The following is a 16,645-nucleotide window of genomic DNA, read 5'->3' as shown; positions in this document are numbered from 1 at the left end:
GCCTGTTAGGCTAAGAGAGAGTATCAATAAAGGGTAGAGGAGGAAATACACGCCTTATTCTGATTGAGAAGGACGAAACTTCACACTAGGTGCTCTACCAAAATAACTGTGCACAAAAGAAGTTACTTAAAAATTAAGTTCCTGTATTTTCACACTCAAATTTCATGAGAAACAACTATTAATCCACAAACCAACACAGAAAATACTATATACCTAAAATTACTAATGCTCACACCCCACACCATCTGCCACCAAGGCAGCACCGCCTTCCCATCCTCACAAGTAACTGCACTATTGCATCCCACAACAGAAAACGGATATGACTCATTCGAGTTAAATTCTAAACGCTTGACATGATGGCTGCTAATTGCAGCAAAAAGAGATTAAACAGGTCTGATAAGCAGGTCCCCATTTGGCTTTGTCAATGGTAACTCCAGGTGGCCTGTGATAGCTATGACTTCATTCTCACTCAGTTCAGTTTTACAGGAAAAAGAATACCCTTGACTTACTGTTGCTTGTCACTACCTGTATGAATATATGAACACTCAAACTTTACTTCCGAAGGCAAACCATCTTTGCATATGATTCCAGTACCAAAAGCCAGTTTTTATTTTGCTACAGGACTGATTTAGAATTACTGGAGTAGAAACTAAAATCCAACCACTGGGTAAGAGTTTTTGAAACTTCTCATGTGATGTTACAGATCTTAGATGTTTTTCTCTGCTTATCAGAAACGAGTCATACCTTAATCACCAGTGACCACAGCAGCAGCACATCAAAGCACAAACTCAGGAGTCCTCTCCAAAGCTCTAGCTACCGCCTACTGCCAAGCCTCATGTAAGTCACTTAACTCTCTATCCTTCTGGTTTCACTATCCTTTAATATTATGAGTTTGCTATCTGTTCCCTCAATAAAGTGTTTTTGTACCTGTAGATGAAATCGACAAGCAAACCTACAAATGGGAATGGCCAGCACTGTAGCTGGTAGAAGCAATTTCAAGATAAAAGACCTGGAGCACTGTAAGTGTTGAATTTGATTCTGAAGTATTTATAAATGGACATTGACCAAGCTAGCACAGCTTCAAATTCCATGATTAGAAAATAAAAAATTATTGTTCCAGTAGCAGTTTTTGAAAAAGCACTAGCACCATGGCTACAAATGAGGTCATACATTAAAGTGTCTTGCATAGCGTCCTATTTTCGAGTAAGAACAAGGACCAAAAGATCAGGAACACAGTCAAATATTTTTCTTGAGAAAACAGATTACAAATTAATCCATCACCTAGATCTCTTGAATCACAGCAGACAGCAAAAACTTGTATTAGCTAGCCCACAACTGAACCAAGGAAATAACACTAGGAGAAGCTTATGAACTCATCAACTCCAACAGGCTAAATCAGTGTTCCAAGAGAAAGTTTAATGACTGGCATAGGTGAGTAGAGCCAAAATGGTAGGAATGACAATCAGCATAATTAACAGGTGATTTATTTAATTTTACATTTCCATTCCTTCTGTATCCTATGTACAGGTAAAAATGTTTTCATTACAAATAATTTCTGGAATTCAATTAATATTCCAGTGGCCTGGTACCAATTTACTATGATAAGTTAGTATGCAAGATCTAACTGTAAGATTCAACACATGCTTCAAGCTCCAATCAAACTAAAGTGATGAAAGGACAAGATAACAGTCATTTATGCCAAGAATAGAATTCTTTTTTCCTACTGATGTGAATAGGAAAGCTACTCAGATGCAAATCTTTGAATAATTGCCAGCGAAATAGATATTCAGCTTTACACAAACTAAATAGCCATCACAGCTGGTAAGAAATGCATCTCAGCTTACACTTGTACAGTATTAACACTTGGATTCTCATGCTTCAGCCTCTTCAACCTCTAAAAAGAAGAAAGAATTATTTAGGATTAAGAAGCACTTGAGACACTGAAAAAAAAAGTGACAATAGTTACCACTTACTCACACATTCATTTTGAGCAGAGTAATCACTCTTTCACTCTGGGGAATAGTGAGACTTGCCCAAAAATACCTGGACACAAAGGCCAGCACATTAAACCATGAAAATTAGGAACCAATTCTGACAGCACTGCACAAATAATTTGCAATAGCATAAGTACAAATTAAGCTTTTGAACCTTCATTTGTTTCTTTCATAGTCAACCTTCTTAATTTTCCACACTGTCGGCTTTTTAGTATAAGTGCAGTAATGCAGAGCAGTTATATTATGCTGAAATTAATCACTGAAAATTACTGTATCTTTTATCAAAACAGGATCTGAGATGTACTCTCTCAGTTATTCCTTACAGTTGGTCTGAAATGGAAAAATCAAACTTTTACATCATATTTAGTCACAACTTTTGGCATGTTATACGCAGATACAAAAGGAACTGGTGATCCATGCAGGAAAAGACACACAAATGCTGTACTTTCAATATAATTCTATAAGGCGTTTTTTTCGAAAGATTCCAACAGACAGCACATATTAGCAGATTATTTATTTGACGACTACTGAAGCCTAAGACTTGCAATAGCTATGTACTGCCCTTCATTCATTTTAAGGGCTCCAAGAAAGACTGAATTTGGAAGCTATGATAGCTGCTGGAAGTGTACATTATCTTTAAACCATCTTCCTGAATAGATACGGCACTGCAACTCTGCACACCCTCAGCTGGCAACACAAGCTTCAAGTCTCTTCAAAGCAGCACACTTGTTACATCTAAATTAGGAAACCAGTAAAGCAATCCTGATTCTTTAAATGTGCTCCAGACCCCACTTCTGCATGAGGGCCAAGTGGCCTGGAATGGCTTACATCCCATCTTGATGTTGCTGTGTTCAGGCTGGCCACTGGGAATACTACTGACACTGTACTAGTTGGCCCAGGCCAAAAGCATGCCAGAAGTGTTAACAATTTAACAGCACAGGCAACTAAACTCTGGAACCCATGAATGCTCTTATTTGCTAGCAGACATGGTCACAAATATCAGTTCAAGTGGCAGAATCTTTGAACTTCCAGCTGATGAGATGTCCTGAAGTTTTTTGTTCCAATACAAGGCAAAACATGCGCAATAAACTGAAAGTTTCTGAAAAACATCAGGCTGAGAGCACAAACAGCTGGCACAGCAAACGTGAAACATGCTCCTTAGCCAACCTTACCGGAAGATGAAAGGATATGAGGCAACCCACACTGAGGCAGGATCAAGAATAACGTGAAACCACACCTTTAGGCAATATCAACTCAGGCTGCTGCAGTCCTTCATTTGGTCTGTCCTCTGGAATGCACACTCAGCTCAGAGAACTTACTCAGTAGAAAGCTATACGGGGGTAAGTGAGCAATCAGATCAGCTACCTGACCTACCTCATCACTTAACTTTCAATGCTGAAAGCAGCACCAGGGAGAACTGTTTTAGTCCAGTTTTTCATCCACTTAAGACACCATGGGACTGCACTTCAAGGGGATGCAATATACTCAATTCTTCTAACAGTCCTACTTACTGAGAGAGCAAGTGCATACAAAAATGGAATTTAGTTCTCACCCTATTTAGCACTGCAGCTACAGAGAGGCAGCAGTATACTCTTAGCAGGAGGATAATTCTCTTTTCTGATATTGATATACACATTGCAGTAACTGTCACCTTACCTGTATTTATTTATCAGCATTAAAGATTACTTCAAAATATGCCACGTAAACTAGGCCTTTCAGTGTTGGAAGTCTAAGACAGTTCTACTGCAAAAGTATAGCTAGAAATTACTACGGCAGTAGCTCTAAATCAATAGCACCAAATCATAATGTACAAGGAATAAATAATTTCTCATGTTTCTTCTACTGAAGACAGGCACCTGCCAGTTTGCAGCCAGCCACAGTGTACACTGAAATCCACTAAGGCTTGGCAAGTCTGCCTACCAGGAAATTTTTCCACTGGAGCTACTACTAAAGTACTTGATCAGAGAAGAGGGAGACAAAATATCAGGTTGTCAACACACTGATCATTCAAAGCAGAGACACTTCTGGGACACTGCAAACAGACCAAAATGCAAGTGGTTAAGCCACAAAAGGGACTGGAAGTTTTCCAGTTACACACCCAACTGGCAGGGATTGGCTGAAGCTCTTGCTTTAGACTAGTCCATTTTCCTAGCATTTTTAATGGCCTTCTTGCATCAGCTGGAAAAGGGAGATCATGGGTTCTAGTAAGAGAATTACTGGGAAGAATCCTTATTTTCTTGCTTCTTTTGTGGAACACTTTCAGAATGCATACTTCCAGCACTTTCTCCATTTTCCTCAAAATTGTGAAATATGCCCAAGTGTCTTGAGGTATTTAAACCAAGTTAAAAGCACTTCACGCTTAACTGACCTCCACAAACTTTTGCTCCTATTAACTGTCAAAGAAACAAGTGCATTCAAGTAAAGCTTCAATACAAGCTCTTTCAGTGGCAGAGACACTTGAAAACTCATCTGCAAACAGGGAGTTCTGCCACATACCCTGAGGCTAGTCCAACAAAAAGCTGCTAGCACAGCTGGGTTGAGCTGCATCATGCAGTTTCAACCCCGGACAATGCTGCACATACAGAGACCAGCCTAGGAAAAGGCTTGGGCAGAACACAGCATGCACCACCCATTGCCAGCTCTACCGCAGGCCAGAGGGCTTGCTCCCTCATGCTTAGAGACTCAGGAGGTACTTTCTCTACAGCTCTAGATCTGGACTCAGCAATGCCACGTCAAGTTCAGACTTGACCAGCAGAGATAGCCTTCTACGGCTGTAGTAAGTCAGGGCAGCACCCATGTGCTACCCTACCCTAGATCTGTAGAGCAAGTAGAAGAGGAAAACAACCAACCAACCCACCCACAGTACTCTACTCACTCTGATCTAGGGGTAGCAAAGAATGTAATCCTTCAAGAACAGGCCAGAAGCACACAGTGCTGCAAGATCACAGCATTTCCTCAAAGACAATAGCACTGGCTGCATCAGCCTGCTCCAGCAAGAGTAATGCCTTTTTTCCCCTCCTCCCTTGAGACGGGCAGCACTGGGGAACATGTTCCTTCCTCCTCTACACAGGCATCCTTTAAAAAAACAAAAATTTGTATAACAATGTTATAACTGTACAGAGTATTTTGGAAGTGCCACTTTTTTCCTAGTTTGCTCTGCAGTCTCTCCTATGCTTCATATGTGCAACATTCACTAGAACCAGAGTTGTTACTCCTGGTTAATAAATCATGAAAATCCCCAAATTCAATGACAATGGTAAAAGACATAAAAGAAATAAAAAAACCCCAGCAGAAATAAAATGAAACTAGAACCACCAAGGCTTTGAGTCACAGTGTCAAAACAAACAAATCTTTAAGAAGTTCTGTTCCTCTCCAAATTAACATACAGTCATAAAAAATAGTTGTGGAAAGTAGATTCACATAGTCTTCACAGTCTTGAAATGTGAATAATATACAAATATTGAAGGTATTCATCAGGGAAGTTTACTTTCTGAAATAAGCTTCATCATCATAAGCAAAGCAAATAAGTTTATGCACAGCAGTTTGCATGATTTGCAAGGTCACTGAAACCCCTTGGAGCAGAACACATGTTAAAGGACTGCAAGTATCACAAGGCGGACACAATGAAGTATATTTTTTACTATATGAAGTAACAGAGGAGTTCAGCTCTGCAGAAAACGAAAGTTGAAACTGACTTCAGAGAAACAACAGAACATAAATAAACAGGACTTCAGTTTATTTACACAGGTAACAACTGCTTTTCCTAGTGAAAGCGACTGGAACAGTGTCACTGAGCCTTTTGCAACTGCACTGGACCCAGGAATGATGGTAGTGTTCAGAACTGACCAAATTCCACTCTCAAGGAGAGTTGGAAGAATTCCCAGTTCTTCACACCAACCACCTGACAAAAATTTCTCATTTCCAACTGTGATCTGGAAGACAAGGTTACGTTCAGGAGGCAAATAGCTTCTTTCCCACAGATACCACATGTCATTTCCACTGATGGCATGGGCTGCAAGGAGCAAGTGAAGACAGGATGCAGCACACAGCCAAAAGCCTGGCTTTCACCATCACGCCACATTATTGCCACCACATGGAAGCAGAACCAGTTGTCAGCACACATGCTTTCGGATTAAAGTCCACCCATTTTCATATTGATCACCTATAAAGGTTCCTGGAGGAAAGCTGAGAAACCTTATCTTAGATACTGCATTGAAAGGCTGTAATAAACCAACAAAACTCAAAATTATGGCACACATCTATCATGTTTCCCCTCAGAGATATTTTTATAGAGAGAAAAAGCAGTACTATCACACTTTAAAACTGTGTGTACCTGTAAAAACCATATTGAAGGTGGAGCAGCGGAAGTAGAAGCTTTAATCTTATGGGTGTGCCTCTATGCTAGAGTTACATGAAGCACTTTGCTATTGTGTCAGCATAACTGGATAAATTTATTCCAAGCACGAGCAGCCCCACTTCAGAATGAGAAATGAAATCCTACAGTGGTACAAGTGTTCCTGTCCTCTTGCTCCATTACTGACTCTTCCTTGTTCACACCCAGGGCCGCCTGTGCTTTGGTGAAACGACTGACATGGGCACTCTTGCACGTCACAGAACACAATTCTGTTTGAAGCGTTTAAGTCCATGGGAAGGTGCTGGAGAACTTTCAACTCTTGCAATTATTTAATCTGCATCTCCACACTTCACAGACTGAAGGTTTCAGTCTATACTCCCTAGAAACCAGAAAGATTGTACTGAAAGCAGCATTACACCTGTATCGGGCAGGTATTGTGCAAAGGGAAGAAGATCAGACAAAACTCCCTGCAAGAGCTGCGGATAACTATTCTATGAAGACATCACTGAAAAGCTGTCTTCACCACTGAAAGCACCAGCTGCTCACTCACCCAGAGTGCACTCTCTGCAAGAGACATCCACTGATGCCATCAGCAAGTCCCACAGCAACTCATTTACTTTATTACAGTATGGGAGAAATGCAGAGCCAGATTTTTACAAGGTTCCTAAATCAAAATGTACGTTTCTTGTGGGATTTGAAAGAGTGCTGATTCCCACTGACTTCAAATGAGTCAGTCTGTGGGAAATCTTTATGCTCCATGCTGCATCTGAATGCATCCCAAAGGCTGTGAATAAAGGCGGACACAATTTAGAAGAGAATGGAATTCTGGCATGCCGTTATTAGCTGATCAGCAGTTCTTCATAACTGAAGGATTATATCTGCTCCAGTCAAGGCACAAATTTGGTCTCGGAGGGAAAAAGAAAAAAAGTAACATACACTAAAAAGAAGCAGCCTGTGCTTGCATGTCAAGCTCAGCCTGAGGTTCATTTTCTGTTGGAATACAAACAATTACAAGCTTCTTACAGAAATCCACCCATCAGTGATTATCAGAAAATTTCCCAATTGTCAAAACAGAGTCTGCTGTCATCTATCACACAAACACCATGCTGTACAAGATGACTTCACTGACTGCTTCATATATCTTTTCTAACAAGTTCTATACTTCTCTACATGCATCTGTATCACTGAATATAAACTCCCTGAGAAGCCATACAAAATAAGTGGTAGCAGACCACTATGGATGGTGGATGTTCTGGAACAATCCAGAGCAGGGAGCCTGCAATGAAAGATGGGAATCCCAGCAATAACTTCCGTTTTATTATCCACAAATGTGCAAAATATCTAAAATTTTTGCACCACTGAACTTATTTTTAATTATTTTCTCTGGGTATAACATACAAATACAATTTGCAGGTTAACTATGCATGCAAATACAGCAATTCTAAATTGTGACTTTTCAAAAGGCTGGGGGGAAAAAGGAACAAGTTTTAAATGATCAGCACTACAAAATACCCTTAAAACTCAAGCTTTCTCTACTGAGAGACAGAAGAAAATGAACTGCCATAAACCTGAATATTTCAGTAGCTTAACTTGATTTTATATAAGATCATAACAGACAGGAAAATTTACTGTAGATAATGGTGCTCAATTATGTACCACTATGCTTTTTCTATTTTTCCCTTGATCCTCTAGGCTTTAAAACCATTTGTTTTATTCTGTTGTCACTTGCCACATTTACAGCTTTTTTGTATTTTGTTTCTTTGCTTTAGAAAGCAACTGAAAAGAGAAGTCAAATTCTTATCATGGCTGCGGCAAATTCAGGAGTCATTTCTGTATGACACATCCTGTTCAGAGCTACAGAGATGCAAACTGCAGGAAAAAGAAATAAATCAGTCACAGGCTTTCTTCTGCATCACTCTCAAAAAGCACTTATCTAGCTCCATTCAGCCTTTTCTCCACTGAGGAATATACTTTCATGATGTCTACTCAAACAGTAGGCTCACGATGAGTTTTACATCTTTACTGTATTTTAAAAGACCCTAATAATTTCATAATCTTCATTTCTCCTGAGTATTTGAAAACTAGTTCTAACACCTTGTCCTGGGTTCAGCAGTAGCAGCCATTTTTGTCCTTCTTAGCAGCTGGTGCAGTGCTGTGGTTTTGACTTTCAGCCTGGGAACAGCACTGATAACACCGATGTTTTTAGTTACTGCTCAGTAATGTTTAGTCTGACCAAGGACTTTCTGAGTCTCATGCTCCGCTCAGGGAGGAGGGGAAGCCAGGAGGAAGCAGAGACAGGACACCTGACCCAAACTAACCAAAGGGGTATTCCACACCACAGCACACCACACCCAGTATATAAACTGGGGGCAGTTACCCAGAAGGCCCAGATCACTGCTCAGGTCGGGCTGGGTATCGGTTGGTGGGTGGTGAGCGGTTGTATTTTCTCCCCTTGTTACTTCCCTTATCATTATTATTATTGGTGGTAGCAGTAGTGCGTTTGTGTTATACCTTAGTTACTGGACTGTTCTTATCTCAAGGGGTGAGAGTTAGTTACATTCTTTCGATTCTCTTTCCCATCCCTTGGGGGGAGGTGGGGAAGGGCGACGGGAAGTGAGCAAGCTGCTGCGTGGTCCTGAGTTACTGGCTGGGCTTAAACCACAACACACCCTGATGCACTTAGCAGAGGAGGTAGTATTTCAAAAGCCTGCAATTTCCAATAACCCAACAAAAGCCTGGATGTGGACCATCTATCCAAGTGTCTCACCAATATCGCTGGGAGATATAGTAAACTAGTACTGCAAGATCACTTATTATTATTATTTACATTATAGAAATGGCTGGAAATTCACATTAGTATCATGCATCTGTGCTGAGGGCACAGCTAGATGCTCTGCAAGCCTTTCATCTCAGGGAGAGACCTGAAGAAGCTCACACTCGGGTGTTTCAGAATGAAATAGTATTTTATGTTGAAGATGTGCCAAGTATTTGTTTTAGGTTTCTAATGTCTTTTATTAGAGTCCGCGATGAATATCCAGAATCAGAAGGAGGTTTATAGCCCACCCCATTTAAATGTTACTATATACACTACATGTTCAGACACAAAGACTTGGTACTTATATACTTCACTTCCCTGACATGTATGAGTATGGCTCTCATCATCAACTCTATTCTGCACACCATCTGCATTACTAAACTACATGGCCTTTCTTGCTCCGACTCATCATTTGCAACATAGTGCTGCTGAAATGCAACTCCTTCAACAAGAGTTATACCGATAATGAGACTAAACGTTTTTTTTTAGTAGATGCCTTTGACTCTGAAATTGGATAAGAATAACACATCAGGATAACTTCTGCTGTCTTAAGGAGAATTATCATTTGGAACAGGGATTCTCTAGTTACAATGCTATAAAAACAGTAGTGGTGATTCAGTAGCACCTGGAGAAGTGGGGGTTGGGAGCACCAGAAAGGTAAAATAACTGATGGATGCAAGTGCTGCATAATCACAGAAAGCATGTGCAGCATTTCAAGTGTCTGACAAAACTGTGAGTGAAATGAAAATAATTATAATCTGGAAGTACAGAGAAAAAGAGGTGAAACACACCTAATCATTCTGAGATACAACATGAGTAGAATAAAGCTTGCAGTTACTCTCTCTCTCTGGAAGTGATTTTTTGCTCCTAAAAACAGTTAATATGGTAGGAAGCATGCTGCTTTTTTTTCTTCCTTTTTTTTTTTTTTTTTTTTACCACAATTGCTAGAATCAAAAACATGAGTTTTGAAAGAACATCACCTCTTTTGGGTTTAAGAGGAGAGCCTGCATTATCATGTCAGAGTCAGAGAACTTCCAGGTAACTTACATAAAGGCACATATCACTTCAAAAAACAATATAGCATCATAGAATTCAGCATATAAATTTAACATAAAAGGAAGAAATCGCAAGAATGCATTTCAGGCCTGGTACTGCTTTACTGCATTTCTGTGTGCCTGTAAATGTATATATAAATGCACTATTCACAAATGTTCTGTAAAGTCTGCAAAAACAATTTAGTTGTGGAGCACCTTCCAAGCTAAGTTCACTTTCACACAAGTGACTGTACTGGCCTTCTGAAGATTTTGTCCTTTTATATGCCAAGACTCTCCTCAAGCACATTCTACAATATGTTTCTAAGCCCAGTAAGCTGACACTGCCAATTTCCAGCCCATGCCTGCATGAATTCTAAAAGCAATGATGCTGAATTCCAGAAACAAACATAAACTAAACCTATTTTACTATCTCTCATTTGATGAACTCCATTTTAGTCAATCATTGCTGTTCTGGGGAATTATCTCATTGGCCCCACACAACAGTGTTAGTATAAAATACTCTATGGGTCGCTAATTTATGAAACTTGAGCATAAGAAGCTGAAGAAAATGGAATCCCCCAATATAAGACAACATTAAAGTTACAAGGAGATATTTGTATGACTTACTATGCTTAGCTTGAGAACCATCCTAACACAAGTGACTGCACAGACGAGAACACCTAGATCCTCCTCAGTCATTCTGTAATCTCTCTCATCTTCCATCAGTCCCTCTGAGATCATTCACAAAAGTCAGAAAGCTTGACTCTGTGCTTCTGACAAAATTGCCATTCTTCCAAAAATTTAATTTTACATCTTTGCATGATGAAGATATTCCGTAGCTTAATCTTGCAAGGCAGACAAGCAGGAGGAGCACACACCTGAAGAGAATAAACTAAGGAGTCTTCTATCCATGAACTGAGTCAATGCGAGTTTCTCCAAGAAAGGATTTAAGTTACTTCAGAATAAGGCAAATTTCCAATGAAGTTTCTCTCTTACTACTTAAGGTATATCTCCCCCAAACATGAGATCACTAACCTCTTCAAGAAGAAAAAGCACAGCTTTCACCTTTACAGTACCGTACTCTGCAGGTCATTCCAAAACCCTCTTTATTAGTTAGCCTGGTTTTAACACTTGCACACCACCTGTCTTGCTAGTCAACTGAACACTCACCTCTAATTTATCCTGCCTTTTAAAATCAATACAATTTAAAAGTAAAATGCCAGATTACAAGATAAATGAGACATTTTTTAAATTGACAAAAATCTGATTAATCCTAAAAAGCTTGTGTGAAGAAATTACCTTGACATAGAGCACCTCCCTCCCATGAAGAGTTGACCCAGATTATCAATTCCTGCTTTTCTTTCTTTTTATGATAATTTTTCCTTTTTTATTTATTTAATGCACTCTGTTCAGCTAGTCCTTGATGCACAGTCCTTGACTGTGCAAAAGATCTGCAAACAAAAACAAATCATCCTAATTCCAACTGCCTAAAAAAGATGGGAAAGAAAATTAAAAATGCTTACCCAAGCCAAACAAAGTCTAAGTACTCGGTACTCATTTATGGCTCAGTTTTCAAAAGGAACTGAGCAACTAAAGGAAAAGAAAGGGAAAAAAAAAAAAGTCAAATCAACAAGACAGACAGATCTGTTCATTATAATGTAGAGAAAATACCATTTAATTACCATACGAATGGTTAGTAACTTTTAAAACACCATGACTATCTACTACACTGTAGAAAGGCTTCCCTGCTAGTTGTTGGCATGTCTTTAATTGCCTGACTCTTTAAATATTCCTGAATTGTTGAGAAATTAAGCTGAATTTAAGAGAGACCTGCAGCAACTTAATACAACTGGAGCGAAAACAAGCAAATAAAACCACCAAAACTCTAAGTATCCTCTTCGTGAAGCAAAAAAAGCCCTTGAGACAGTGGATCAAACCCAGATATACTGAGTTTCGTAATAAGTTGGGCTAGATTTTCCCCTCCTCACCTTATTACCTTTTTAAGTGGAGGAAAAGGTGATAAATGTCTGACCAAAATAGATGTTTAAACACTTTTTCAACAGTTTCTAGGGTTGATTTGACGCTTCTCAAGAAGCAACTTTTTTTCTCTGAAATCCAGCAGAATTTAAACCATGCAAGCAAAAATACTAAATAGGCTCATTCGTAATAACTGATGCTTGAATAGTCCAATTATACATAGCTGAGATCTACTCACTAGTCATATGCACTACTAATTATGTCTCCGCATTTAAGGACCATTGGTTGGCTGAAGCTGGCAGATTATTAGTAGGCTAATCTACATTTAGAGCAGATGATGAGTATTTACATCTGAGATTAGATTTTATTTAATGCTCCTTGAAGCAGTGAAAGGCATGAAGTGAACCTACATCAGAGATCACCACGAGTTCACAGTACTTATACAAAGCAGAAACAAGATATTAAAACGGGAAGGCTTGATGACTGACAGATGTTATACTGTAACTCTTCCCCCCCACCAAATCACAGTTGATTTATATGCATTATGAGAGTTGAGGTTTAATTCACTCAAACAGTTATAAGCTTTATTTTCCAAACCTTCATGAAATCAAATCATTCCTTACTCTTGTAATTTAGTTGGCCTTTACATAAGTCCAGTAAGACTTAGTATCTTGAATATGACCAATTAACTATCACCTAATTTGAAATTATCTTTACTGCTAACTTCTTATATGACATTCAGTCATGCTTGTACTATTTTCCCACACTACTTTTTATTAAATAATGTAGTGTGTAGACATTTTTTAAAAGTATTACTAATATCCTCTTTGATCACTGAAAGCAACACAGCAAGAGAGAGAACAAGAAAGGTAATATGGAAGGAGTCCAAGTCACCTACAAATGCACTGCCCTACACCTTGTTAAAGCAGTTAAAAAGTAAAAATAATGAATCTGTGCAAAAAAAAAAAAAAGAAAATAATGAATCAGTTACACCCTCCATGACCTTTCTGGTTTTCTTCCATCTTCATTCTTCAGCTTACACAGCTTCTACTCTTTAAATGCAACAGGATTAAATAAAATGCAACAGGAATAAAGAAACAAGTATGAAAACCTCACAGTTTCTAGACCTACATCCAGCATTAGAGCCAGCAGCACAATGCAGTTTCAGGATTGCAGCTGGTTTATGACTCCTCAGATCAAACAGTAGAAAGTGGAGCAGGCACAAACTTCTACATTCCGCTCCCTTTAAGTCCAGAGGCTGAATATGATGAACCCTCTTAGTTCTTAACATGTTTATGGACTTTGCTGCTAAAGCAGAATGGCAAAGTATTTTTCCTGTTTTGCAACATTTGGATTACATTCCCACAGCTAAACACCACTGAAATAAAAAGTAATGTTTTCACATTTACACAGTTTGCTCAAAAGCCATTGAAATAAGCAAATGATATTACATAAGTGTGCAGTTATGTAGTACTATATGCCAGACACCTACTGCCAGAATTAAAAGGGGCCCACTTCAAGTCAAATCTCCCATTACAAAAAAAGCCTCCATGAACTGCCGAGACTCCGCCTATCGCACAGCTCAGAGTCTAAAAATTAACCGACCTAAGAGGCACAAAACCATCACGGATAATTCAACTCTGTGGCCTCACTATGCGACAGCTTCCACAACAGAACCAAGAGACTCTCAGATTTCACCCTCCCCGGAATGAAGAGGTGTCAGGGTGCCTGAAATCTTAAGTAGTTCTTCTCCACTTGTGGAGAGTATAGGATCTATACAGAAGCTCTGTGGCCTTCCACCTGTGAAGACAGCTCCTCTGACTTCCAAGAATACTACCTCAAATGAAACAGCTCCGCTAGAGGCACAAGAAATAGGTTGTGACTGCATGCTTCAGAATCACCCGCCTCACTGAACTGAAAGCAACATTCCACGAAGCAAAGCTTGAAGAGTTTCAGGGGGATGACACCCATATGCATGTCCATACTCAACAGCCTTTTGTGAAAACTGGCTACAATATCACCAGGGTTGGTTTTGGGTTTTGTTTTTGTTGGTTTTTTTTTGTTTGTTTGTTTGTTTTCGTTCTCTTCCCTTCTCCCCAGCAGAGGAGGAAACTACAAGATCAGCCAAAACTTTTTAGATGCTTTTTCTTGCATCTATTTCACACACGCAAAACCCACACCACACAATAAGCTTAAAATTGTAGGTCAGGTCAACTTCCTGCTTTTGATTTAAGGCAAAAAGACACTAATTCAGTACTGTGACTTTGGCTGCAAGAAGTCTTTCCAAATCTGGTAGGGAGGCTTGTTTTTTTTCTTTTTTATATTCTACATTCACACCATATATCTGCCGATAACGTAAAAAAGACAGGGAAGTTTTTTGTTACAATTTTTAAAAATGGGGTCAAGTAAATCATAACAGAACCTTGGGTCACACCACACCTTCAGATGGAGCTATGACAGTTCTATAGCACAGAAGCTTGCAAACCGGGGTGAGAGGATGCAGCAGGGGGGGATTTCTGCCAGCTAACCGGATTGGTGCGTGTAGCTCTTTGTTCAAGCCAATCCATCATAAACGTTTTATGCAACCAGTACCAGAGGCATAAACTTCCAAGTACAAACACACGGAGCGCCCCTGACACTGTGTCAGAACCAAGAAACTGTCGAGCTACAGCTGGTGCCAAATCTGCTTTTCAAAGCTCCCGGGGCCTCGCAGCTCCTGCCTGTTTCAGGCAAAGCTCAGCATGTTCTGGTAAAAACTCGCATCCCTGCGCTCTGCTGGGAGACTGTGAGAAAGAAACCTAGGTCATGTTTAACCCACGGGGAAAAATCAAGCGCTGACAAGTGCTGATTCACAGTGCGCTTGCTGACGGAGTGCTTCTCCTCAAAAACATATTAGCGGAGGGGACAAAACCAGGCTCTGACTCACTTTTACCTGTCCACGGAACCGCCGTGGCCGCCGGAGGTGTCACCGAGGCGCGACGGCGGCGGGGGCACCTCGGGTCTCGGCCCCCGGAGGACTGGGCGGCCGCCGCTGACCCCTCAGCGGGAGAGGCACCGCGCCTGCTCCCGCGGCCCCGCGGTGAACTCCGGCTGGCCGGGACCCGAACTCTCACGGCACCGATCAGCCCCGGCAGGTCGCTCTCACCTGCGTTGTAGAAGCGGTCCAGCACGGCCGTCTCGCCGAAGTCGAGCTTGCCGAAGTGCAGGGTCTCCAGCGCGGCGCCTACCGCCTCGCACGCCTCCCGCAGGCTCTGCAAGGCGCCGCTCTCTGCCGCCAGCAGCGGCCCCTGGCTCGCCTCGTTGATCACGTAGGTGACGGCGGTCCGCCGACCGACACCCTTGGCCCGCGTCGAGATGCCCGGCCCGGCGGTGCCATCCTCAGTCCAGTCGGGCAAGAGGCTGCGGGCGCCAGCGTCGGCTCCCTGCGCCCGCCGGCCCAGCGGTTCCTCGCTGGTGGGGCTGGGCACCGGCAAGCTGATGACCCCCTCGCTGCTGTCACTCATCCCGGCGGAGGAGCCGCCGCCGCGGCGGGTCCCGAGCTCTGCAGCGCTGGCCAGGGTTAGACGGATGCCATGCTGTGCCGCCCGCCCTGGAACGGTCCCGCCGAGCTGTTAGGGAGGGAGACGCGGCCGGGCTGAAGCGAGAGGCCCCCCTTGGGCGCTAAGGAGGGCTGCCGGAGGCGGGGAGACGAGCTCAGCCTCCCTCGGTGTCTGCCGCCGGCACCATGACGCGCCGCTCCCGACCTCCCCGCAACCTACAAGGGCTGCCCGGCGAGCAGACCCCCAGCAACCCAGCCTCCGTCCCCCGCCTCCCCCAGGACCTCGTTCTTCCTCCAGCCGCTCCGCTCCCCAGAGCGAAATTACTCGACCACGGCGAGGAACCACTTGTGCGATCGCTCTTGGGCGCCCCGGCTTTTGCCAAGCGGCAGCTGCAAAGCCACTGGCGGCGCGGGCTGAGGCGGCCCCAGGGCCGGACGCCTCCCTCCGGCCCCGCCTCCGGGCAGAAATACCTCTCCCCCTTCCTTCCCGCATAACGTACGCCGCGTGCCGAGTGGGAGCTTTCGGGGCGGGTGAGCGGAGCCGCGTCCCCACGGGACTTTTCGGCTCCCTGGGAGCCCTGGGAGGTGACAGCCGTTGGAGAGGACCGAGGGTGCCTGGAAGCTACCTGTCAAGAACAACTCGAAACGTTTGATAATTAGTGAAAATATCCCTTCTACAGAAAGAAATGAAGAAGTTGGGATAACTAGCACGTAGACAAGGCTGAGCTAACTTTGTAGGGTAGGCCTCCTAAGTCAAGGGAGAGGGGAAAATCCTTTGACACTTGAAATAGTATGTGGTATGAAGGGAGAACATTCCAATCTTTCAGATGATTTGCAGGCGAAGACTGAGTATCTAAGGAATTCAAATGGGGCTGGAGAAGGAAATGATATTGAGGCATTTGAAGTGTGTTTTTAAACAGAAATGCTGTGAAA

The 16,645-nt window shown here is 42.1% G+C and overlaps 1 protein-coding gene across 1 annotated transcript in view; it reads right to left on the bottom strand.

Moving 5' to 3' along the window:
* The window catches only part of MAP3K5 (mitogen-activated protein kinase kinase kinase 5), a gene marked incomplete at its 5' end in the record, with an annotated part of 100,496 nt that extends 84,819 nt beyond the window's left edge, over nucleotides 1–15,677 (bottom strand). The window contains one exon of the mRNA XM_080615535.1: nucleotides 15,320–15,677. Within this exon, the coding sequence (XP_080471661.1) occupies nucleotides 15,320–15,677 (358 nt within the window). The remainder of the gene's footprint in view (nucleotides 1–15,319) is intronic.
* Nucleotides 15,678–16,645: the final 968 nt, after the last annotated feature.

Source organism: Psittacula echo (genome assembly GCF_963264785.1).
Source record: "Psittacula echo genome assembly, chromosome: 4".
Classification (NCBI taxonomy): Eukaryota; Metazoa; Chordata; class Aves; order Psittaciformes; family Psittacidae; genus Psittacula; species Psittacula echo.
This window is presented reverse-complemented; position numbering and strand designations above follow the sequence as displayed.